General features: G+C 40.8%; 1 protein-coding gene across 6 annotated transcripts in view; it reads left to right on the top strand.

The window, feature by feature from the left end:
- LOC137107606 (cell adhesion molecule DSCAML1-like) overlaps positions 1-25,431 on the top strand; it is a 48,574-nt gene that overhangs the window by 16,841 nt on the left and 6,302 nt on the right. For 2 of the 6 annotated variants that reach the window (XM_067491330.1, XM_067491331.1), the window contains exons 4-21: positions 10,117-10,263; positions 10,355-10,633; positions 11,665-11,940; positions 12,058-12,354; positions 12,765-13,037; positions 13,824-14,108; positions 14,282-14,401; positions 14,497-14,673; positions 15,218-15,417; positions 15,710-15,806; positions 15,947-16,075; positions 16,162-16,329; positions 16,457-16,527; positions 16,721-16,961; positions 19,027-19,173; positions 19,673-19,828; positions 21,440-21,579; positions 24,777-24,930. In XM_067491330.1, the coding sequence (XP_067347431.1) occupies positions 10,117-10,263; positions 10,355-10,633; positions 11,665-11,940; positions 12,058-12,354; positions 12,765-13,037; positions 13,824-14,108; positions 14,282-14,401; positions 14,497-14,673; positions 15,218-15,417; positions 15,710-15,806; positions 15,947-16,075; positions 16,162-16,329; positions 16,457-16,527; positions 16,721-16,961; positions 19,027-19,173; positions 19,673-19,828; positions 21,440-21,579; positions 24,777-24,930 (3,357 nt within the window). Of the gene's footprint in view, positions 1-10,116; positions 10,264-10,354; positions 10,634-11,664; positions 11,941-12,057; positions 12,355-12,764; positions 13,038-13,823; positions 14,109-14,281; positions 14,402-14,496; positions 14,674-15,217; positions 15,418-15,709; positions 15,807-15,946; positions 16,076-16,161; positions 16,330-16,456; positions 16,528-16,720; positions 16,962-19,026; positions 19,213-19,672; positions 19,829-21,439; positions 21,580-23,674; positions 24,225-24,776; positions 24,931-25,431 lie in introns of those variants that run through there. The other 4 variants (XM_067491328.1, XM_067491329.1, XM_067491332.1 and 1 more) reach the window with 3 other exon arrangements.

The following is a 25,431-nucleotide window of genomic DNA, read 5'->3' as shown; positions in this document are numbered from 1 at the left end:
GCACATGGGTGGGTGTGTTAATTAGCACAACCAAGTGTGTGTACGTGTGTGTGTGTGTATGTGTGCGTGTGTGTGTGTGTGTGTGTGTGTGTGTGTGTGTGTCTGTACATGTGAGTGCAAGGGGTACAATAGGCATAATTACCTCTGCTTGAGAGGCCCAGTTATAGGGGGCTTGGCACAGAGAGGCGGAGATCAACAATGGCCCAACTACGGGCTTTGTGTGTACAGAGCAGAGGGCTGACAAGTGTCTGCTATTATTGACTATTTACACACTGCTACACACGCCTGCTCACGTGCACTTAACACAGAGATGTACACACTCTAACGCTACTGCCACTCACCTCCCATGCCTTTTTTTCTCTTTGTCTCCATAACACACACACACACACACACACACACACACACACACACACACACACACACACACACACACACACACACACACACATACACTCACACAGTATGAGCATGTTTACAGTGCACCAGTGTATCAGTGTCAATCAGCATAAGAGGAAGAGATGGGAAAGCCCCTGCAAGCACATCACTCTGACAGAAACCTGGCCACTATCTCACCCTTGAAGCAAGGCTGAGATATAGACCGAGCGATAGATTTACATTTACAAATGTATAATGTGGCTAAAAAGATAATTACAGTTTATTAGAAGTGGATTTTTTTTTTTTTCACAGCTTTGGAAGAATGATGTTGTCACAAATAACTTTTCCAACAGCTGAGAGACAAAGTCTGATGAGGCAAATGAAAATTATTAAATTAATTAAATAATTTATAAAGTTATAATGTAGGAGTTAAACATTTTAATTCATGTTGGTGCGCTGTGAAGAAATAAACCTAAGAACTGTCTGGAACACAACATAAATTACGTAACTACAGAATGAGACTGTGTCAGCCTCAGTAGCTTCATGTACTAACACCTGGCTCCTAAACTTTCTTGTTCTGATGGTAATTTAAAGTCATATAACAAAACTTTTAAGATATTAGGCTAGAAGTTTTATTTTTTGTGTCTTATTGGTTGAAAATTTATATTTTCACTGGGTCTGTGTAGGATAGGTGTTAATCTGCACTTCTAATCACATCCAAAGTCATTTAGAAAAGCAGGAAGGCTTGTGTCAAGGCTTAGTGAAAAAGAGTTGGAGGTTTTATTTGGCCTGGATCGGGTTAAGAAATAGGATTTGAATAAAGACGTTTTTACCCCTTTTCTCCTGCTTTCTTCCACTCTTTTGTTTAGACGAGGGAAAGGGGGATTATTGTGAGGAGATTACAGCAGACTCTACTAAGAAACTGTGTTTAAAGAAATGCTTATTTACTTAACAGCTCATCGAAGTGGAGAGAAGTTTGAGTCTGATCATCTGTACTGAGTTTTTCCCATTATTAAAGGCTAGTACCTTTTCTCTTTTGGCCATAAATGTCCATTTGTTCAAAAATGGACCAAAAGAAATTGTTATACACATTTCAATCTGGTGTCCTGGGATTATTAGGTGTGAATAACAAAAATATCAGTATGTATTTGTTTCATGTGTAAGAACTATTTTATTTTCAAATAAGAAATTTAAGATGGTATAAGGGAGATATTTAGTAGACACTGAAAGCGTATGCTCGAATCTGACATTCCTAATAAAGCCCAAAATACATACACTATGCATTTCTATTTATTCTGATAAAGTGTTACAGATTTCACAGTAAAACAATTCTGATGGAGAGATTTGCTTTTAATGGTGGCTGGTTGTTTGGGGTACATGAGGAGACATGATCAGGGATCAAATAAAATCCTTTGTGATCCTCAAGTGACATGTTCCTACATGACCTCTCAATCAGACCTATTGATCCACCTTCGTATTGGCTGTGTGAACACACATCAACACAGGATCAACGCATCGCAGGACCTGACTGACTGCAGTGGGCAGATGCTTGTTGGCACTGTGGATTAGTGTATACACAATACATTATATAGAAAGAGCCTCCACTTTTTTATAGATCTACAACCGCAATTCAAAAAAAGTAGGGGCTGATTTGTAAAATGTAAATAAAAACAGAATGCAATTATTTGCAGATCTCATCAACTTATATTTTATTCACAATAGAACATAAACAACATATCAGATGTTGAAACTGAGACATTTTACTATTTCATGGAAAATACTAGCTCATTTTGAATTTTTTAACTCCAAAAGTTAGTCAAATGTATTGATGGAATGGAGTGGCATTACTTGTCTTTATTAATATTTGTGTATTTTCTATAGAATCTGTGTACAGCCAGCATCATATGCAGTGTAATAGAATATTAAAAAGTAGAAAATTTAGCGGACAGCTGTGGATCAGCTCATCATGCATGCACCACAGGGTCAGTGGTTCGGTCGCTGGTACTTGCTGACATGCTTTAACGTATGTGTCTGGTGCACCAAAATGTACACAGCATTAATTGTATAACTGTTTATGTTTGAATTGATTGATCATTAGTTTGTATCATTAGTTCGATCATTAGTCTGTATTTCAATTTTGGTAACGAATCATAGTATTGTATAGTAATTTCAGGGATTTCAACCATGCTTCCTGGTAAACATTATAAATATGTACGTGTGTCTGTGTAGCAGTAAAACCCTCTCATTCTCTTCTCTCCCTCCGCTGGCCAGTGACACTCCTCTGCCACCAGCACTCTAATAGGGAGGGACCAGGCAGCTCACTCAGTGCCACTAATGCAGCTCACTGCCCCAGGCCATTGGATAAGCTGGAGTACACTGCATCTCAAACACACGCAGACTCACACACTTGATGGCAGACGCACACAATCTATCCAGCTCTATGCAGCTAAATCAAAACAAGGTGTAGGGGTAAGACCTTTATGCTGCTGGATGTTTACTTTTACTGAGTGACATTTTTATAAAGAACTGAGTTACTTCAGTGTTTTAGCCTTAGTGCATGTGGTTCAATAGGGGGTAATGGGATATCCGGTGGGGGTTAGGTGTTTGGACAATGCTGGCACACTTCTTTAAGGTGCAGTGCATCGGGATTTGTGTGTGTGTGTGTGTATGTGGTTTCTCTCTCCCGGGACTCTCATTATCACTGCTGTCCCAGATGTCACCGAGCACATGAAACACACGTCATGAATAATGGAGTCCTCTTTCTACATCTCTCCCCATTTCAGTCCTGTCCTCCCACCCTCATTCATTCCCCTCCATCCCCCGTTTTGTCTGATGCTTCTACTGATGCTTAATCTCCTCAGTGCTGCCTCCATCTGAGATGGTCCATTTAGCTTTATGCAGCCAGTGTGCTTAGGATGGCTTTATAGGGTGGGGACAGCATCTCTGCAGCCTCGTGTTGAGTTATATCTATACACAAACAACGTCTTTTGCATACGGTGGGTTTTACTTCTGTCTCTGAGGGTTCATTCAGACACTTGATAGGCCTCCCGACTTCTCTGCATTGTCCCCTCCCCCAGTGTTTACTGTTTAAAGTCACACAGGGCAAATTGGGACAGAGCAGTCAGTGGAGCAGAAAAGACGTGGTCCAATCGCAGAGAAAACTGGACTCTGTTTTCTCTCTCTCCGTCTACTCTGTCTCATCATTCTTTCTTTTCTCAACTTCCACCTCTGTCTATTCCTCACCTCTGTCCCCCCAACTTTATTTACTGGAAGACAGTGTGCAACACAGCACAGCAGCAAGGGTCAGGCTGTAGAGAAGATGATTGAAAAAGGAGGTAAAGCAGTCAGAATTGGTTAGGAGAAGGGACAGCAGTTTGGATTAGACAGTGAAGCGTGGCTTTTTAATGAAAACAAGACGGAGCCGCAGCTTCTTCATTGTCCTTTTGCCCTCTTCTTCCAGAAAATGAGCAGGCAACAGAGAAGAATTGAGAAGGAAAAAAGAGAGAGAACTGAATGCTGAGATGCCGATATTTCTCATGTAGAGTTAGTCCTAACTGGCAGCCTGACTCCTGCTCCGTCTGGACAGTTTGGTCATGTTAACAAAGTCTCTTTTATAGAGGACATACAGCGGGTTGGCCTGCCATTGCACAATTAGTTGTTACCCTTCAGTTGTGCCAATAAAACCTGCTTTGAATGTGAATTGAAAGGAGTTAAGAGGACACCATTCATAGATCTTAAGTAAGTGCACCCCAGAATAAAAGCCAGAAAAGTGTATATATTTAATTGACTGACACCTGCTTCTACTTGGGCTTTTTATGTCCAGTACACAGCAGAGAGTGGGGGAGAGCAAAGGGAGAATGGAGCGGGTTCTAGCTTTGAATACAGATACACCCCTTTTTTGCATCCATACCCTCCATGCTTCTCTTAGGTTTTCCTATTTTTACTGTCCTTTTTTCTCCTTCTGTCTCCTTCCTCGTTTCTCTCCAAATTAAGTCATTCAGTCCATGGTGTTGGTTTTCTTCTTTAACACACTCTTTAACACTGCTGCAAAACTGGACTAATGCCATTCACTGACTCCATGGTGCTAATTTTACCACATAGTTTATTATCTATTTGTTGTTGTTGTTGCTATTCCAGCAGGGAAATATTTTTTGTCCTATTTTAAGACTGGTAGGTGTTTCTGTGTGTGTGTGTGCCTGGCATGTCTTCATTTGTGAGCACCAAGCATATCCCAGCACCACAGAGAATATCTCCAGAATATGTTTTTTTTTTTTCCCTTCTGTGACAGTCACAAGCCTTTGATCCCCTCCTCCAGTTCTCGGTCTTCTCACCTCTCAAATTCTTCTCTGAAAGTTGCTGTTGAGAGCGAAAAGTATAAGGCGAATGCACAGAAGGCAGAACACCACCCATTTTTTTTCAACAATTTTGAAATCAATCATTCACAGGGAGCAAATTACAATAGCTAACTAAACCTTGACGCTCATGTGTCATAGGAGCTGATTTGAAATTGTACATTCTGTACATTTGTGTAGTGATTTGGTCATGTTTTGATCTCAAACCAAACTACTCAGACAGAAAATGCATTTTCTCCCATTTTTGTTTTTAGTTTACCTACTGGTGAAATAGGTCAGCTTATCAGGCAATAATTCTTTGAATCAATGGCTGCTTTCTTTAAATTGTAGTTGCTTTTATGAAACGTTTTAATGGAAAAACTCGAAAAAAACACAACAGATTAGCAATTCACAACAAACCATGCGTCTGTATAATGAAACACATGGTGTGTATTGTTTTATATTAAAGTCTCAAGTAAGCAGACATTTCATGTGGAGATTGAAAAGCACTTTCCTGTTTTTGCTCAAGTAGAAGCTTAAAGTTAGCCGGTTTTAAAACTGATTACTATATGCATTTGCCAGTTTGTGGAAAACCTAAGACCCCCAGTTACTCAACCTAAGACCCCCAGTTACTGCAATGGCAAGGAACCGCTACCTTTGGCCATCAGCAGGTCAGGAGTCCTGAGATCCCATTGTAGTTATCATCCGGAAAGAAAATAGTGGTGTGTGTTTTAAAGCTCATTATACTGTTTTATACATCCCTCCCTCCCTTGGGAATACCAGTGTTTTTACTATAATGTTGAGTTTATGTTTTGTTTTGTAGCAAAAGCTATTTAATGGACAGGTTAGTGTCATAAGATAATTCTCCTCTGCTTGGGAGGAAAAACATAATCTACTAAAACAGACTAATTTCTTAAATCTCAGTCCTAAAGGTTCTAAACTAAATACCTTTATTTTAGTTTAGTTTTAGTTTAGTTTTAGGGGTTTAGTTGACAATTCTCCCAGTAAATGGTAAATCAAAAAAAAATTGAAAACATGCTATGTTGCATCTTTTGGTAAAATAATTTGCAATTGGATACAAATGTATGGTGCATCTGAAAAGCTATATTTAGCAACTTCACACTGTTGCTATTTTTATTTTCATTAATTTAACTCAACTTGGACCAATAGTTCTCCATTGTGAGGTTTTGCTGTCACTGTTTTGTCCTAGATGAATAAAAACACACTGTGCTTTAATAATTGCTAAAGAAATTCACCAAATTTGTAACAGGATGGCAGTGAGAAGACCCTAGCAACAGCGAGAGCATGAGGAAAGCATGAGAGTGGGAGGGATGGGGAAAGATGCAGAACATCAATAAATAATGGCCCCACTGAGGAGGTGGAAATATGGGCCTCGTTATCTTTGCACCGACGCCTTCATTTGCATTTGAGAAAATGAGGCTGCTACTAACTCACACACACGGCACACTCACAAAGACTCTCTTGGACCCACACAGGCAACAGTATATATCCTATTTATAGACTCTGTCTTGTTTTTATATTAATTTTTCAATTAACTTTTGTACATTTTGACTTCCTTTGTTTCACTTTTTTCTTAACAAATAAAACAAAACAAAACCTTTAATACACATGTGAGGTTTGCTAAGGACATATAGTATGAGAAATCTGAATAATAATTCACATTATAGTGCATATAGATGACAGCCACACACATTCTCAGGTTGGCTGCCCAGTCACTTGACACACACTAGTTTTATAAAAAAAAAACAGACTTTATAGCAACTATCACTGACAATGAACCCTGTTACCCCTCACACCAGGAATTCCCCACAACACCCTGATTTTTCTTGCACAGTGTGAACCCAGGATGCAGGATATGTAGTGCTACTTAAGCTGTAAAACTACCAAGAGACTGTGAATCAATCCACTCTGCTTCACCCAGCAATACCACTACCTGCTCTGCTGTGATCTGCTACACTCTGTTGCACTCAGCGCAGCTCTTCCCGTTATCTTCATTAAGAAATTTTAAATAAATGTTTACTATTTATCAGCAATGCTAACTTACATTGCCTAGTAAGTCCACTGTTGCAATTACCATTTTTTTGCTTGTTGTGTCATGGGTGTTTTCCATTTTGTGTACTTGGAGTGTTTTACAGTCAAATCTAAGCCAAAGTGTTGGACTGTATTGCTGCAGCATGTGACACATCTGACTGCTCAACACACCGGAACCCTTCAAGATCAGCTATAGTAGTCAGTGAGAGGGAGAAAGTAAGAAGGAAAACTCCAGTTACTGTGCTCATTATGTTGCTGTATGTCTGTATTGTTCTACATTGTTAGTATTACAATTATATATTTTGGTATGGGTTGACAAGATACTAAATTTACATTCAACATATTTTTTGTCACATACGACTTAGTCCCGCCCTTCTTTCTGATGGTCAAAGCCTCTAAAACTTTAATAGTTTCAGTTTTCCTTATCAAAAATACATATCAAGTTCCTGATTTAACATTAAAATAAAAATTTCAATCGTTCTCTCTGGTCCCCATCTATACAATATTGTGCTTTTTTTTTCCATTAATGTTTTGCATTGAAACTCTGATTAAACTCATTCAAGATCCAACAATGTGGCCATCCTCTAGGCAGTGCAGCTTTTTTCAAAGAGCCACTTTCTTGGTGAAAGGGCTCTTTAGAGTAGATAGAAAAACATTTGACCTCTAAACATTGGCATCAGTGGTTGTTTTCGTCTAGTGCTGTGCATAACCAAAAAAATCTTTCATGATGGTTTTAGCTATTAAAAGATCACTATTATAATATTCACCGATCAGGCATAACATTATGACTACCCATGCAATTTGATGCGATCCAATGCAGTGGCTCTGCCAGGAATTCTACTTTTGCAAGGTTAGAATTTCTCAGTTTTTAGGTGAAGTGCATTACAGGCAGGCACCTTGGTTCTAAAGTTTTGGCCACAATATTTAAAATGAATGAGGGGCGTAAACAGAACCACCTCTTCTTATAATGCACTCCAGTACAACTCCACTACCCACTTTGACCTCAATAATAAACATGGAGTAGAATTATCACCTTTCTGACGGTTTTAACCTAAAAACTGAGAAATTATCTCATTGTAAAAGTAGAATCGTTTGTCCGATCAGAATAAATCAAATGATGGTTTCTGTAAACGTGCCATATCCTTTATATCACATGAAGGTGACCCAACTCCAAAAGAATTATAAAATTATGCAACATCAATTGCTGCACCCCTTTTTGTATCCCTGCATGCATGCATATCTGCATGTTTTGCCGCAGATGGGTGTGTGCATATGTGTGCGTGTGTGTGATGCACATTGGCTCTGTTTCTCATTATCTAGTCAAGTCAGCATGAATAAAAGCTGAGGGAGCACAGTGATTTAGTAATTAATATTTTAGTCTGTCTGCCACTCTGCTTAGAGACTGAGAGGATGAGGCTGAGAGAGAAAAGACATAGGGTGAGATAGACAATGAGAGGATTCACACAAAGAGATAAAGAGAATCAAATCAAGTTAACCTGGACAAATTCTGGAGAAACTAATGTAGTGTGTATTGTGCAATTATTTTTGTTTCAGAGGCTGCAGAATGGATGAATTCAGTCCCTTGCTGAAGACAAAAAGTGTGGCTTTGACAAATCCAGATGACTCTTTCTCTCTTTCTCTGTCTTTTTCTGTTTCCCCTGCCTATGTCAGAGTGTTGTGACAGGCATGTTGTTGTGTTGTTGGAGTAGCAGATAAGTGTTCATTATCCTGTAAGGCTTCATTCAGGGAGGCAAACAAAGACTGCTGTGAAATTACAGCCTGTGCCTCCTTTCGGGTCATACAGAACTCAGTCCATAACTGCTACCATCAGTATACTTGCTGAACCTCTCTACAAGATCCCAACAAACACAGAGATTAAAGATAAAAAGTTGAAACAGAGAAACACACAGATGCATGAGGCAAATCCAGCTTTTGGACTGTGGGTGGGATCCTAAATGGGACAATGTATCTAGAGCTAACATACCTGAGCCAACCTTAGTCTGCGCAGTCCTTTTGAAAATGTTAAAAATGTGTCATGTTCGATCTGGAAGACTATTATGTGAGGTCATCAACAACGTTACACTTATGTTTTCAGGTAGCAGCCATTTTCTGTGATAACAAATGCCTGAATTTATCTTAATGTATAAATGTATTGTATTTTTTTTCTAGAGTAATTTTTTACATTCTTTTATATGAAGATTTAGATCTGTGTGTGTGTGTGTGTGTGTGTGTGTGTGTGTGTGTGTGTGTGTGTGTATACCTGAATGCATGACTAAATATGCCATATTAGTACTATTTGAACTCACAGGATAAGCTGAAAGGACAAAAAAAAAAAAAAAAAGAAAATAGTAGTACTTGGCTATAAAGACCAATGCTCATTAGCAAAATAAAAATGTCTCTCTGCCTCTTTCTCCATCATTGGGCACTGAATTAAAACATTGGGTTCTTTGAATAACATGTCGTGTTAGACACAAATCAAATGGTATGAAGGGCAACATGCAGCTCCCATCACACACTTGGCACACTTGAACTTTAGAGCAGGGGTGCCCAATACGTCGATCGCGATGTACCAGTCGATCGCAAAGGTACTGTGGGTAGATCACATTGAATTAACAAACTAGACATCATCCTATCATACGTCCTCACTATGAAATGTGTCACTATATTGACGTACAAATTGATTGTAAAACTGTAGCAAGCTAGCGGGATAGCCTCCAATTTAGTTCTTTTAAACTTAAAAAAGGGTATAAAAATGAGTGCAGGAGCTGGACAAAGTAAGAAGTCAAAAACTTACCACTTCCATACGCTTTTTTCTTACTGTGATTTTCAAAGTGCGTTTGCCTCATCTGCCAGTCTGTTATTCTTTATACCGAAGAAGGGAAATGATGAGCGGCATTGGGTATATGTAGTTATGCAAGCTACACCAACATATATTGAGCATATAAAGAATTTTCAATATATTCATAAATAAATATATGTTTTTTATTTTTATAGTAGGTAGATCATTTTGACTTGGTCATTTTATAAGTAGCACATAAGCCAAAAAAGTGTGGGCACCCCTGTTGTAGAGGGACAGTAAATCTTTCTCTGCTTTGTGTATGGGTACTGCAAATAACCGCTATGTGTCCTGTAGGCCTTGAAAGAGTGCCAGGTTTTGGAAAGCAACATTATCAGGCAGGTATTGCCAACTGTTCGGGCAGCTGTTTGTTTTTAGTACATTGTGTTTTTACAATGAGCACAATGGATTTGTACCAGAGTGATCATCTTAGAGCAGGTTTTTTTAAGGGATGCTTCTGTCTGTCAGCAGTTTTGTTTTGGAAAAACTAATGTTCAGCTTTATTTTTTATTTTTTCCTCAGGTAACAGGTTTTCGCTGACCTCCTTTGGGGCTCTTTACATCTCTGATGTTCAGAAGGAAGATGCCCTCTCCACATATCGCTGTATCACCAAGCATAAGTACAGCGGTGAGACTCGGCAAAGTAATGGAGCCAGGCTCTCCGTAATGGGTGAGCTGATTGCCATTGCCAGTCTATTCATTCTGGTTTGACATCCAGCATTATATTGTCAAAAACAAAAATCCCTACATCTGCCCTCTAGACCCCAGTGAGTCTTCACCCACCATCCTGGACAGTTTCCAAGCAGGGGAGGTGTATGCAGGCCAGAGCATTGAGCTCCCTTGCATAGCGGGAGGTTACCCCAGCCCCACCGTTCGCTGGCTAAAAGATGGTCGCCCACTACCATCAGATGCTCACTGGACACGGCGTTTGACAGGGCTGACCATCAGTGACCTAAGGCAAGAGGACAGTGGCAGCTACGCCTGCGAGGTCACCAACAGTTTTGGCTCAAAGGAGGTGTCTGGACAGCTTCATGTTATAGGTGTGTGAACACAACTACACACTCACACATTCACAGCCTGACAGACTCCCATGCTGTCTTCTTAGTGAACCATCCTGGCAGACGGACACATTCACAAACTCCCTTTTTTGGGGGGAGTTTCAGGCACACATACCGGATAAGCTTCACATGGAGTGTGTCTATGGCAAACATGTGTGTGAGCAGTCATATCAGCTCTCAAAAAGAGAGACACGACAGTAATTCACTGAGACTGAACCCATAACACAGCTGCCAGCACCATTCACCATCAGAGGGAAGGAGGGTGAGGAAGACAGAGAAAAAGACAAGGGGTCCATCAAGACATGATCCAGACATTCAGACAGTGCTGTTATGACATTATCTTTAATGTAATAACAACTTATTAAGAGGGGCTGAAATAAATTTAGTGTAAAGTATACAAAGAAACAAAGAGCAGGACGAGGCAAAACAGAGTGAGACTAGAGAGGCAGTAGGCTTTGCCAGTGGGCACATCATGGCAGCATAGTCTGTGACTCTGACAGGGTGAGGGGGGTTGAGATGCACAGTGATGGCCCCCAGCATACACCACCAGCTGCCTTATTGCTCACTGACATTTGCACACACACACACACACACACACACACACACACAAACACACATACACATAAACACTTTCTTATACACACACACAACCACACACCCACATGCAGACACACTTACACACCCAAGTGGACAGAGATGTGAAGAGATATCTCCAGCTGCTTTTTTAATGAGTCCGTCAAACTGATTGAGTCACCACCATGTTTGTACCCTTTCCCTTTCTATTGGTGTTTGTGAAAGTGTGACACATTTTGCTATCCACTATTTATCTTTTCTGAAATATTAATACATATTTGTAGCAGTTCTGTTTTATAGCTGTCTTACTAATGAAGATGCTAATTGCTTTATGGTCAAACATACAAAAAATTTCTAAACTTCATATGATGAATTTTTTCTGAAATTTGTTGAAACAAACAGGCAGAAATCTTTTCTGACTCCCTTCATTCGTTTCTCAGATCCACTACGAGTGACCTTATCGCCTAAGAATCTGAAAACAGGCATCAGCAGCACACTGTTCTTCACCTGCACTGTGGAGGGCTCTCCAGAATACACCATCACTTGGTACAGAAACACAGAGCCCATCATCCCTGACCAGCATATCTCAATCCAGGGACAACACAACGACACTCTGCAGATCACTGCAGCACAGAAGTTCCACTCGGGAGCCTACCAGTGCTTCGCCTCCCGAAAGGGCCACACTGCTCAGGACTTTTCAATTATTCTTCTAGAGGGTATGCCATTAGAGAAGTACAAATATTGTATGAGCAGGGATGGAGTTGGTGTATTTTATTTTAATGTTTTATTGTATCTCAACAGAAAAATGACTCTTTCTCTTTTTCTCCCCTTAGATGGTACTCCTCGTATTGTGTCTTCCTTCAGCGAGCGCGTGGTGAATACCGGCGAGCCTTTCTCCCTCATGTGTGCAGCCAAAGGAGCACCTCCTCCCTCAATCACCTGGACACTGGATGACGAGCCCGTGGTGCGAGACTCCACCTACAAGACCAGCCAGTACACGCTGTCAGACGGCCTGACTGTGTCACATGTCAACGTCAGCAGCCCACTTATTCGAGATGGGGGAGTGTACCGTTGCGTCGCACGCAACTCGGCCGGTAGCGCCGAGTACCAAGCGCGCATAAACGTAAGAGGTGCCTGTCTGTTTTTCAATATAAATGCACTCTACACCTAAATATGCAAATACACAGGGGCTAATCAGTAGTATAGATCACTTTGCATTTGACACAAATCTATTTATCAATCTAGATATCTATCAATCTAGCTGAAGGTAATTTAGGGAAATACACTCACTTAGATACAATATCTGATTAGCCTACATTATACTACAATTATATTTTAGCAAAGGGAGCACAACTAACCTCCCTCTCCACCTGTCAACTTGCCCCAATCACCATCCACCTTTATCTCCTCACCTCCTGTCTCTGTGGCTGCTCCCCTACTCTGCCATGACCTCCTTCACCTCATCTGTTCCTCTCTCCAACCTCTGTGTCTCTCTCTGTCTCCTCCCTCCATCCCCGAACTCTGTTCCCTGTGTCTCCAGGTCCACCTCGAATTAGACCCATGCGGGACATCACCGCAGTGGCGGGCAGGAATACATACATAACGTGCCGTGTTATTGGATACCCGTATTACTCCATCAAGTGGCTGAAGGACGGCATGCAGCTGCCTGATAATCACCGTCAAGTGGTGTTTGAGAATGGCACACTGAGGCTGACGGATGTGCAGAAAGGCGCGGATGAAGGCACCTACTTGTGTAGCGTTCTGATCCAGCCCCAGGTGTCAATCAACCAGACCGTCCATGTCACTGTCAAAGGTGCGGGAAGACTGAATTCAAATGGAAAAAACTACAATGGCAGTGTTTTATGTGAAAATATGCAAGTATAACCAGTCCAAATTATGGAGTGTGGCTGCAGTAGAGACAGTGACCCATAAACCTTATTACGTTGTAGCTACTGTGTCTTTACCCTGTTCTTCCAAAACAAAAATTCCTCATTTAATGGGCATGTCTATGTGAGTAACCAAAATACAACACGTACAACAAGTAAAATGTTGGATAAGGGGAAAAAAATACCTGTGATAGATGTAGTTTACAACTGCTAAAAATGTAAAACAAATATGTTACAAGTTTTAGGGGAATATTTTATGACAGAGGTCGATGGTGCTTTAGGATAGATTTATGTTTCAGTTTGCCTCTATTTTGTTTAGTCAGTGAGTGTTGTAATGATGGTAGCAGGGCAGCTGCAGAGGTGTTTAAGGGTGTGTGCATGTGCCTGCGTGTGTCTCTGATTTAATTAGATGAATAATAATGAAGCCTAGATTAAATCCCCCAGATGTCTCAGCTGTAGTACCCCCACCCCAACCTTCATTACTATGGCAATGGAAAGACTTCCTCTTGCCAATTGGACTCTAACCAGAGTAGCTATTATGAGCTGCAAGACATAGGGGTGGGGTGGGGGTGGGGGGGGTATAGCAGAGAGCCCCACTGGCCAATGACCTTCTCTCTCTCTCAGAATTTCTCCAGATGGCCACAGTGCTTCTCTTCCACATTTATTTCCGCCTGTATTCCACTGACTCCCTGCACTTTTCCTCTCTCTTTTAGTGCCACCGCTCATCCAGCCCTTTGATATCCCCTCTACCTCAGTGGGGAAGCTCATGTACATCGCCTGTGTGGTGTCATCTGGGGACATGCCCATACGCATCACCTGGCACAAAGACGGCCAGCTCATCGTGCCAGGATCTGCCTCTGGCGTCGCAATAGAGACCAAAGAGTTCATGAGTTCCCTGCAAATCTCCAAGGTGACACTGAAGCACAATGGAAACTACACCTGCATCGCCAGTAATGCTGCTGCCACCGTCAGCTGGGAAAGACAGTTGATTGTTACTGGTGAGGGACTTAGCAAAGGGAGGATGGCATAATAATGAAGTAGGCCAGATGAGTTACAGCATTAGATATCACATCTCATCTGGCCTGAGCCTAAAAATTCCTTTTTCTGACTTTACTGAAACACTTAATTTGAGTTCCTCCATTTAGGTTAATCACATGTCTTTGTTTCTTAGTACCACCACGTTTTGTGGTGCAGCCGAACAACCAGGATTGCATTTATGGCAAAGCTGGTGTGCTCAACTGCTCTGTGGAAGGTTACCCACCTCCAAAAGTCATGTGGAAACATGCCAAAGGTAAAATCCAGACCTCATCATTACTGTATTACAGTAACAGGACCATGTGAATAACGGAAACTGCAGACAGTGATGTGTTTTGTCGTGTGTTGCAGGTGTAGGAAACCCTCAGCAGTATCACCCAGTCCCTCTAACTGGCCGTATCCAGATTATGTCGAATGGCTCTCTGCTCATCCGACACGTGCTTGAGGATGACCGAGGGTACTACCTCTGTCAGGCCTCCAATGGAGTCGGCTCAGACATCAGTAAGAGCATGATCCTCACCGTCAAGAGTAAGTGTCAATCATTCTCTCTTTGCCTGGAAGTCACTTTCCTTTAATAACTACATCTCCTGGATTGTACACACTGTATACACAGAGATAGCCTTCACTTTTTGGTGGGGAAACTGCTCTTCTAAGAAGCACTTTTGCCCCAGGCTAGACTGAACCAAGCAAAACCTTGTCTTTGCTATTGATTGATGTGTTCCCACTGCCTGTCCATGTGCTCTTGAATCTTTGTTGGGGAAGAGGGTTGATGAATAAGTAATGAAAACAAAACCGCAGGAATCCCTTCAATCAATAATCTTAGGTCTGAGAAAGAAGGTGGACAAAAGAAGAGAAGAAGAAGAGAAGAAGCAGGAGGCAGACAGGGAGGAGGTAGTGTAGGAGGATCAACGAGGCTTGAAGCGTGAAATGAAAATGGAGAACTAGAGGGAAGAAATAGAGATGTCTATACATCTGTAATGTCGTTTCCCAATATCACATCCCCATTCCCCTCATCTCATTACTCCATATAATACTATTTGTCACACTGACATGTGTCTGTGATTCTGTTCAGTTCCCGCCATGATCACCAGCCACCCCAACACCACCATGGCGAGGAAGGGTCAGACAAAGGAGTTGAACTGCACAGCACGTGGAGAGCAGCCCATCATTATTCGCTGGGAGAGAGGTGACACTGTCATCGACGCTGAGAGAAACCCGCGTTACTCCATAACCATCAACAAGAAAGGAGATGAAGTCATCTCCACCCTAAAGGTCAGACACAGAATACAACACTGAGCTAACCCTAAATTCAAAAACAAAGTGGTTAAAGTTATAATGAGGAGAAAATTGAGTAAAGTTAAATGAAGTTTGTTTCCTCATATGTTGAACTATTCCCATAGTTGAGTAACTAACTACATAGTTTAGTTTACGGATATTTTATTAAAAAGAAATGAAATTACCTTTTTTGATTCAGGTTAAAATACAATATGGATTTAGATGTATTATAGCTAAAGAATATATATATTTTAGGCACATTGTTACCTTTTTGTGTTGATGCTCACAGCTGAACCCAGCCGAGCGAGGAGATTCTGTCTTTTTCTCCTGCCATGCCATCAACTCTTACGGAGAGGGTCGAGGGCTCATCCAGCTCACTGTGCAAGGTTTCTATGCAACATACTACACAGTTACTTTTCCAAAGCTTCAAGACTTATGTGGTTATATATAACCAACTCAGTGGTGAAACACGGAACCTGATTTGACTGCGGAAAGCTCTCACCTCCTTTTTTTCTCACCTGCACAGAGCCACCAGATCCGCCTGAGCTGGAAGTTAGAGAGGTGAAGGACAGGAGTATGAATCTCCGCTGGATCCAAAGATTTGATGGAAACAGCATCATCACCAGCTATGACATAGAATACAAGAACAAGTCAGGTGTGTATATCAAATTATAGGATGCACACTAACTTCATGTGACATATTTAGAATATACAGTACATTAATTACTTTATATTTGACAGATTCCTGGGATCACATGTACACAACTAGGAACATCTCGCCCACCAACAACCAGGCTAACATTGTAGAACTCCACCCTGCCTGTGTGTACAGCATCCGCATGTACTCCTACAATAAGATCGGCCGCAGTCTTCCCAGTAAAGAGCTTACAATCAGCACTGAAGAAGCACGTAAGTGATTGCTTTCTCAAGTAAATATTTCTCTGGTCTGTATTCTTCACACTTTTTTCTACTATTTCTCTTTATATATTGGGCTAAAAGTATTATGAGTCAGACATTGTTGGGCATGTTTCAACAGCACCTGACGGGCCACCAATGGATGTAATACTCCAGCCGATGACATCCCAGAGCATACGGGTTACATGGAGGGTAAAGTCACTATTGTTATTATTTTATTAAATAATAATTAGACAATTCTCATTTCTGATAAGATGAGTCCCAGTGTGGATTACTATAAAACTCCTGTGTTCTGTTTGTATTTTGCTGCTGTTGCTCTACATATTACTTCCCAAAACATAAAACTTACTATAACTTACTCTAACTATCCCCACATGTTTTTCAGTCTCCTAAGAAGGAGTTGCAGAATGGGGTGATCCGAGGCTATCAGATTGGTTACAGAGAGAATGGTCCTGGCAGCAATGGCCAGTACAGCATAGTGGAGATGAAAGCTACAGGGGACAGTGAAGTGTACACCTTGGACAACCTAAAGAAGTTTGCCCAGTATGGGGTTGTGGTCCAGGCCTTTAACAGAGCTGGGACTGGCCCATCGAGTACTGAGATCAACGCTACCACACTGGAAGATGGTAAGAAAAGTAAATGGTTGTTGCAGATTGTTGGCCCATTGAGACAAATTTGTGATTAGGGAATAGCACAATCACTGTGCAAAGTAGCCCAGAATCTGGAAGTTATTCAGCCTAGATACTTTTAAATATGACCCAATTTATGATTAAATTCCTGTTGTATACTTTCCGATCACGACATTCCATCACACATCATATCTAGAGCATATTGTTTCTGGGGATTGCGACCACTTTGATTTGTTTGACTTGACTCATATATTTAATTTCACACATATCGTAATCTTGATGTCAAAATGTTTTATTATATCGTTTCAACTCATATTTGCTAATACCTAAAACACATTTACACCAGTAGTATTCAAGGACTAATATTTCATTAGTAATCCTATGGCCGATTTGTAAAGATACAATTGAAATGTGAACTGTGGATACTCTTTAGATATAAATATAAATCTGCATTGTACACATCAAATCTCCAGATTGGAATTTATGATAATGAACCCTGTAGTTAAAATATTTAACATGACTCTTGTCACATTTTAAATCCCACACACAACACATTTCTGTCTCACCTTGTATCTGTTAAATCTAGAAAGTAGTGGACTTTTAGTGGATATATATATATATATATATATATATATATATATATATATATATATATATATATATATATATATATATATATATATATATATATATATATAAGTCTGACTGGCTACTATTTTGAAACTGAGAAGAAAAGGGGTTTAAACAATAGTACTAGGAAACACTTCATACGTTGTGGCACATGGCTAAGCTACTCTGCAGGTCTACAGTATTACCTCTGTGGATATATCCTATTTCACCATATATGTTTGTTAACTGGTTTAAATATGCAACATATTTTGCCATCAAAATTCTGAGCCTAGATATACAAATATAAGACATGAAGGCATATTTTTTTTTAAATTCATGTGCAACATTAGATGTAGCGGCATGCTGTATATCACATGAGACCCATATTGACTCATATTTACATTTACATGTATTTGGCAGACGTGTTTATCCAAGTAAGGTATAGGGTTCATACACCTTTTAAAAAGCCAAAATTTGTCAAGCACTTTTACAGTGCACACAGAAAAATTCCTCTGATATGCTTCAAATATGGTCCAGAATCTTAGTGGAATAAAGGGAAAGAAAGTAGAGGGGAGAGTAAAAAACCACAAGGGAGGATGGGAAAAAAAAGAAATTAAATATCCGTAGCTTGGATCTATTTGATTTGTCAAAAAGAAATAGTTAAGTGTAATGTGATGGAGGATAAATAACTTAACAAAGCTAACATACATAAATAGACACCCATTCTCAAACAAAATGGTAGAAATTACTTTGCAGCACATCCCCCATTATTCTTACTACTTTAATTAGCACCGTTATTAGGCTGGTGGAGAGCAAGAGAGGAACAAGGAACCCTATTACTCTCTCAATGTCTGCTCACAGACTTACCTCCTTTTTCTCCTCCTCTCCTTTTTTACAGTCTTACTTGTCCACCAGTGGGTTGCTTCTTCATCCTTTCTCTATTTTAAATCATTTTGTTTCTTAAATTTTTCTATGGAACATGACTTTCTGTATGAACCATAATAGTATGCCTGTCCCTAAATCTTAGGACACAGTAGTAGTATGATGTCCAATCTGATGCTGCCCCTAAAACTGCAGTTATTTTAAAAGTGAACAGTGTCTACTTTCAGATGTGATCCATCTCAGCTCATCCCATCTTCCTCATCTGCATTTTAACTTATGGTGTAGCTATTAGACTATTCTTGTTGCTCACTCTCAATGTCCTTCTCTACTTTGGGTTCTAAAAGCTAGCAGTGAACAAGGAGCTATCAAGGAGCTATAGAGATCTGATTTGATCTTATTTGACCGATTTATTTCTGCAGAGATTAGCTGTGGGTTGTGCTGTTGAGTAGTTATTCATTTTCAGTGGTTCAGCTGCCATACTATTAGCTCTTAATGACAGAAACAACAAAGGATTTATTTCCAATATAAATCATTAAAACAGCACTAACATTTGCCCTTCCACTCTCCCCAGTGCCCAGTGAACCTCCACAGAATGTGCGCGCTATATCTGTGACGTCGGACGAGGCGGTGATTACATGGGCAGAGCCTCCACGGCTGACACTGCACGGTGTGCTGAAAGGCTACCGCGTTGTGTTTTGGTCCCTCTTCCCTGATGGAGGTGGGTGCTGTGGGGGCCAGGCCCAGTGGCCAATGCAGAGTAATTATCACCTATCTCATTCTAAATGTCAACAACCCCAACCTCCCATCCACCCATCACTCTGTCAGTGTTGTCAGTCAGACTCTGTCAGTCTGTGTCTGTAGCTTTCTCATAAAAACACTTATTCATCCTGTGTCTATTCTTTTTGTGCACTGTGGAGCAAAACAGGTTGCATTGATTTATCCAAATTGTTTTCAAATTTGTTTTACCAAAACCGCAGTCTTTGTTAAACCTTAACTAAGTGCATTAGTAGTCTATAAACCTAACAGCACACAAATCCGAGTCTTAATTTTTTGGGCTTTGCACAACCAACCATCCACCTTGGCATCCTTCCTGCACCTTCTCCCCACAGCTGCCTTGTAATCTGGGCAGTGATCACATTTCCTCTAAAACATGCCTTTCCTATAAATAAAAACCAGTGCTCTCTGAAACCTTTTTTTTGCCTCCTGGCCTCCCTCAGAATGGGGAGAGATGCAGAATATCACCACCACTCGTGAACAGGTGGAGCTGCGAGGGCTGGAGAAGTTTACCAACTACAGTGTTCAGGTGCTGGCTTACACACAAGCTGGAGATGGTGTCCGCAGCAACGTGTTGTACATACAAACCCGCGAGGACCGTGAGTATACACACAACAAAAGCTTAGAACAAAAATATATTTTATATATTTGTTTATATATTTAAGTAGTGAAAAGTGTACACATCTGTTGAGAACAAGGCGACTTGAATGGACAGATAAAAAAGGGTGCTAGGCTGTATCTCAAACCCCTGACGAAAGCTCATTTATGCTGAGAAGTTCCATTAGCAGTGCTAATGAGAATTAAGAGGCTTTGGGGCCATAGCTCAGAGCTGAGGGAGGGCTGGTGGGAGACAGTGAGGGGAGAAGCAGGGTGCTCTCTCTGAGAATATATATCCAGGAGTTAGGCATCAGCCTCAGTCTTCATCCTTTCCACAGGGCCTTTTGCCATAGGCAAAGGGATTAACTCTTCTTGGATTAGAGAGAATTAATTTTGTGCTTACACCATTGGAGGCGGGATTACAGCCAGATCCATGTCTCTTTATAGAGGAGAGCAAGGAGGAGGGGCCTGTGGTTTGAAGATGGAAAGATAGAGAGGTGACCACACAGCTTATTCTTGGCTAAGAGACGGAATCACGTATGTAATGTAATGTAATGTAAATGTCATAGCAAAAATATAAGCTAATTTACTAACGGGCCATTACTGAGACATATCCTCCTCTGACTGGAGGAGCCTGTTCGTCCTCATCATAACACAGCCCTTTCTGGCTGAGTGGCTGACTCTCTGTGTGTCAGTCTGTCTGGCATCATGGGCAGATTTTGGGCACCAGATGGGACTTAACGTCCCCCCCGCGCACTACCGCTCCTACTTTGACACGAAGGTCTAGTTATGATAATGTAGACTGGCTCCTATGCCCTTCCCAACTGCCCCCACCTCCATCATCTCTCCCCCAGGAACTGTACCCACAGGTCTCGCTATTCTTTCATCCCCACCTCCCTTATTTGAAACCTGCCTCGCTGGGTTTGTGTTGTTTTTATCCATGCTTGTGTAAGCTGCAGGACTCGGATGGCATGGACCAAATGGGGGGCCTCACATACAGGATAAAGAAGAATTCAGGCATAGGTTTAGAAGGCTTGGAGCTTACACCGTGGTAGCCTCTTTCTGTAGACCCCAGATGAGGCACACTGTCAAGAGAAAGTTATATTTATGTTGGGGACTGAATAGGCTTCCCTGCTTACTGTGAGGCCAATGTAACAAAAGCATCATTGTTCACCTTTGGGTATCAAGTATCCTGATGTGTTTTCTTTTTTAGTGGTGATGGTCGTGGTGGTTGGGGTGGGTGTCTTTGATTTGTAGTAAGAGTATTAGGCAGTGTCCAGTGTCAAGCTGAAGTGGCTAGCGGAGGATCAGACACTTTTGTCTAATCTGTTTGTTGGTTGCAGAGTTAAGAGTTTGCTGGGTGTCAGAGAGTCAGAAATGCTGACCAATGTCTAAATGAACATATGTCGCAGCTGTTCACCCAATGGGTGCTCCTACAAGCCCTTTTAGAGCGGCTTAATGCAGGATAAGACTACCAATCTACAAACAAGCCAGCTCAATTTAATAGGAATCCAACACCCTCCATGTATACATGCAAAAGAAACATACACAGAACCGTTGTGTACATGTACACATTTTCCTCTATTTATTTGTATGTTTGTTTGTTTTGCCAGTTCCTGGTCCACCTGCTGGCATCAAGGCAGTTCCGTCTTCTCCAAGTAGTGTGGTTGTATCCTGGTTGCCTCCTCATAAGCCAAATGGTGTTATCAGAAAATACACTATCTACTGCTCAAGTCCAGGGTCTGGACAACCGGTGAGTCTTTCCTCTTTGGATGTGGATAAGAAGAAGCCACTAGAAAATGTTTCTGATTATTAAAGTTTCTCTCAGTTTCCTTGGTACATTCTTACAATTATTGACCTGCAAAATTCAAAATTCTTTGTTTCTATCTTAATAGTAAATATTTAGGCCAATAAACATGTCAAACATGTCCCTGTGTCACTTATGACAAACAGGATAGTCAGAATACCTTGTCATTTTGTCAAAAGAACAGTGTACTAAGCATTTTTAGATAAAAACTGAGGTTCATGGGGTTTCATGATTGAAAAAAGCTGCACTTTTTATGTATGGTATATACCAAAAAATACGGTCCGTTTGACAAGCACAAGCCAATGTGTTAAAGGTGGGGGGATGGGACAGTTGAGTTCAGAAAAGGTACACCAATGTACTATTGTACTCTGTTATGGAGGTACACAAATCCACCAAACCTCATTCTTCCTGCCAGTTGATGCTGTATATTTCCTTGTATTGAATTATCAGAAACGGTAACATTGCGTTTTGTCTACAGTATATATATTTTTGCCAATTGAGGCATAAGTGATATGCCATATACCATCTTCAACTATTTTGCATATATATACTTCTGCAGTGAAATACTTTCTATAGGTTTTAGGGGTTAAAGACAATTTGATCATAAATGCACACAAGTAACAAGGTGATGTGGAGGTTGGACAAGTATTTTTGAAAATTTCAGTTCTTATCTGAGAAATGCACTAAAAGAGACTGAGAAAAACTGTAAGAAAGAAGTCATGTGTAAAGTTGATATAAATCTCTCAATTTAAATAATGAATTTGTAACCACTTTTATTAATTGAACCTGTAAGTGTGTGTGTGTGTGTGTGTGTGTGTTTCACTGTGTTTGCACCATCGCTTTATTTCCTGCCCTCCCAGATGAACAGATGAGGTTGTCTTGGCAACGTGATGAGACGTAGATATGCAAATGAGGCAGAGAACAAGCTCACATATGCACACTGCCGCATCAGAAACACACAAACATAGAGACATCACGTTTTAATATTTTCTATTTATACACATATGTGCGGTATTTCAGTTGTGGTTAGATCATGTGCACCACAAACATCAGCACAAGGTGAAATCTGATATCAGGCTAGGATCTCACTTTCTTATTATTCACAAATACTCCTCCATCTCTGTGCATGAGTGCCATGTAAATGAGCACGGGCAGGGAGGAGAAAGGGCGGGGGGTGGAGGGGGGAAGAAAGAGACACCCCATTAGAGGTAGGGAGAGGCCGGGGGGAAATGAGGGAAAAAGTGAGGGATGAGGGGAGAAAAAAAGGGGGAAAAGAATGAGACAGGCAGGGGAGAAGGAAAGAGCGAAGGAGGGTATCAGTCACATCGAGATGAGAGTGCTTTTGTCCATCTTTTCATTATCTCCCTGTATCACTCCCTGGATCACCACAACACCGTCACTATGCTGGAGGAATGTTCGAATGTAGCCCCTGCATTCACACAGACACACACACACAGACACACACACACACGTCCTCCCTCCCCCTGTCCCTCCATCCTCTTCTCTCCATTGAGCTAGACAGAGCTGAGCTAGAAAGAGGAAAAAGAGGGAAAAGCAAACGGTGAAGCAACTGAAGATGAACAGATTAAAGAGAGAGATCGAATTGAGAGATAACAGTGTTTCTGTGTATGTGTGTGTCTGCAGGTGTGAGTGAGTGTCTTCTGAAAGATTTGTCAGAAAAATGTACACTTGAAAATGATTTAGTCAAGTATTGTGGTTTCAATTATTGTTTTTCTTTTCATGGCTCACTGAAAAAATATAAGAATGTGATGTGAACTAATTTAATTTATGTCCCATTTATTTGGACTGGTGAAGTGATGTGCCTTGTTTTGTTTTTTCCCAAATAGTAAAGAAATGGGGGAGGGACACATTGAATCTTGATGTATTTTCTCAGTTGATGTCTAGAAGTGTGTGTAACGCATACATTGATATTGTAAACAGCTACATTTACAAAACAATAACGTAACAAAATAACACACTCCTGCCATAATTCATTGATTAAGTCTATCCTCCAATGATCATTGTTGCTTGTCTGTTTCAGGATTTTTTTGTTGTTGTTGTTGTTTTTTTGTTTTTTGCAAAAGGCCCTTATTCTGATAATCATCAGTGACCAATATGGAAACGGAGTTCAAATTACAAAAAAGAAATATCTGGATGCTTAAAATCAAATATGCAATTAAGTTACAAGAGAAAATGAACTTGTGCTGTAGTCTCTCACAGTTACACAGACACTACAGTACAGTAGTCTACAGCATTTAAGGTCAACCAAAGATAGCACAATCAATTCTAAATAGGTGTATATGTGTAAAATAATATATGTATTTTTGCGCCTGCTGCCTCACAGCTAGAAGATCCCCAGGTCAAATCCCAGCCGGCTGTAGCGTTACTGTCTGGAGTATCCATGTTAGGTTAAATGGTGACACTAAATTTCCTGCAGGTGTGAATGTGAGTGTGAATGGTTGTCTGTCTGTGTACGTCTCTCTGTGCTGGCCCTGAGATAGACTGATGACCTGTCCAGGGTGTACCCTGCCTCTCACCCTATGACAGCTGGGATAGGCTTCAGCCCCCCATGACCTGGAGATGTATAAGAGGTGACAGATGATGGTTCAATGTCAAAATCACAGGCAGAAATGTAACTTTGTGTGTGTGGATATATCTCCACTAGTGTTGGAGTTTCTGTGTTATGCTGGCTTTAGTGAAAGACGTAACTATAATTATGCACTACATATTTATAGTTTTAGGCTTTTATTTTGAAGAAGGCAACATTTGCTCATGTCTTGATCTATAGATTCTAAAATGTAAGTTTTGGGCTTTTGATTTCTTAGATGTCTTTCCCTCCAGTGAGAGAATGAGAATGAGTGAAGAATAAGAGTTTTTCTTTTGTCTTGAAAATGCTAAAATTAATGATGGCTTAATTTCATTAGGTCAGTCCCCTTGCGTCCCTGAACAGGATAAGTGATTACAGAAAATGGATGGATTGATTTTGGCCACATGTTCAATCCTTTTTTCCTGACTCTTGACTTTACAAGCTCTATCAGTTGTTTGGTTTAGTAGAAATTACAGCCCACAAGATGGCACCAGACCTGTCATGTCACTCTATTATCACAGTTTCCTAATACAACATTGTGTGCCCTCTATTCCAGGCGCCAAGCGAGTATGAGGCCAATCCAGAGATGTTGTTCTACCGTATCACGCATCTTACCCGTGGTAAACAATACCACATCTGGGCTGCAGCTGTGACAACTGCCGGCCGAGGCAACATCAGCGCAAAGGTCACAGTGGAGCCTGCTGGGAAAGGTGGGTCCTCTGGGCGAGCTTGTAGTGGAGGGGAAGGCTAAAGAGTTTTTGTAAAGGTTATGAAGAAGAGGCATGAAACTGCAACATGATCTCCTGTACACGGATCACTTTCATCACGCTCTCTTTCTCTTTCTTTCTGGACCCTCTGCAATTGATTGACAGCCCTAGTATTGATTGAGTAGCGGCTGCATTGCAAGAAAAGCTGTTGTTAATTATGTGGTAATGAACAGCGTCTATCTATTGAAATTACCCCTGGGGAGAGACCTATTGACAAGAATCAATACAGAGGAAGATCAACAAAGAAAAGAACCTCTAAGAGGTTAGAGGAGGGGCGATGCTTAAACACTACACCACAGCTTTTTCTGATTCAATAAGTAAAGACTTTTCCCTACAGCCAAACTTTACAACTGACACAAGCAGCTTCCTCTACTGTCTAATAGGAAGGAACAAATTTGTGTAATTTTTGGTTATCATTGGTTTATGTTTAAATGACAGTGCAAG

This window comes from Channa argus, chromosome 22 (assembly GCF_033026475.1).
Source record: "Channa argus isolate prfri chromosome 22, Channa argus male v1.0, whole genome shotgun sequence".
Classification (NCBI taxonomy): domain Eukaryota; kingdom Metazoa; phylum Chordata; class Actinopteri; order Anabantiformes; family Channidae; genus Channa; species Channa argus.
This window is presented reverse-complemented; position numbering and strand designations above follow the sequence as displayed.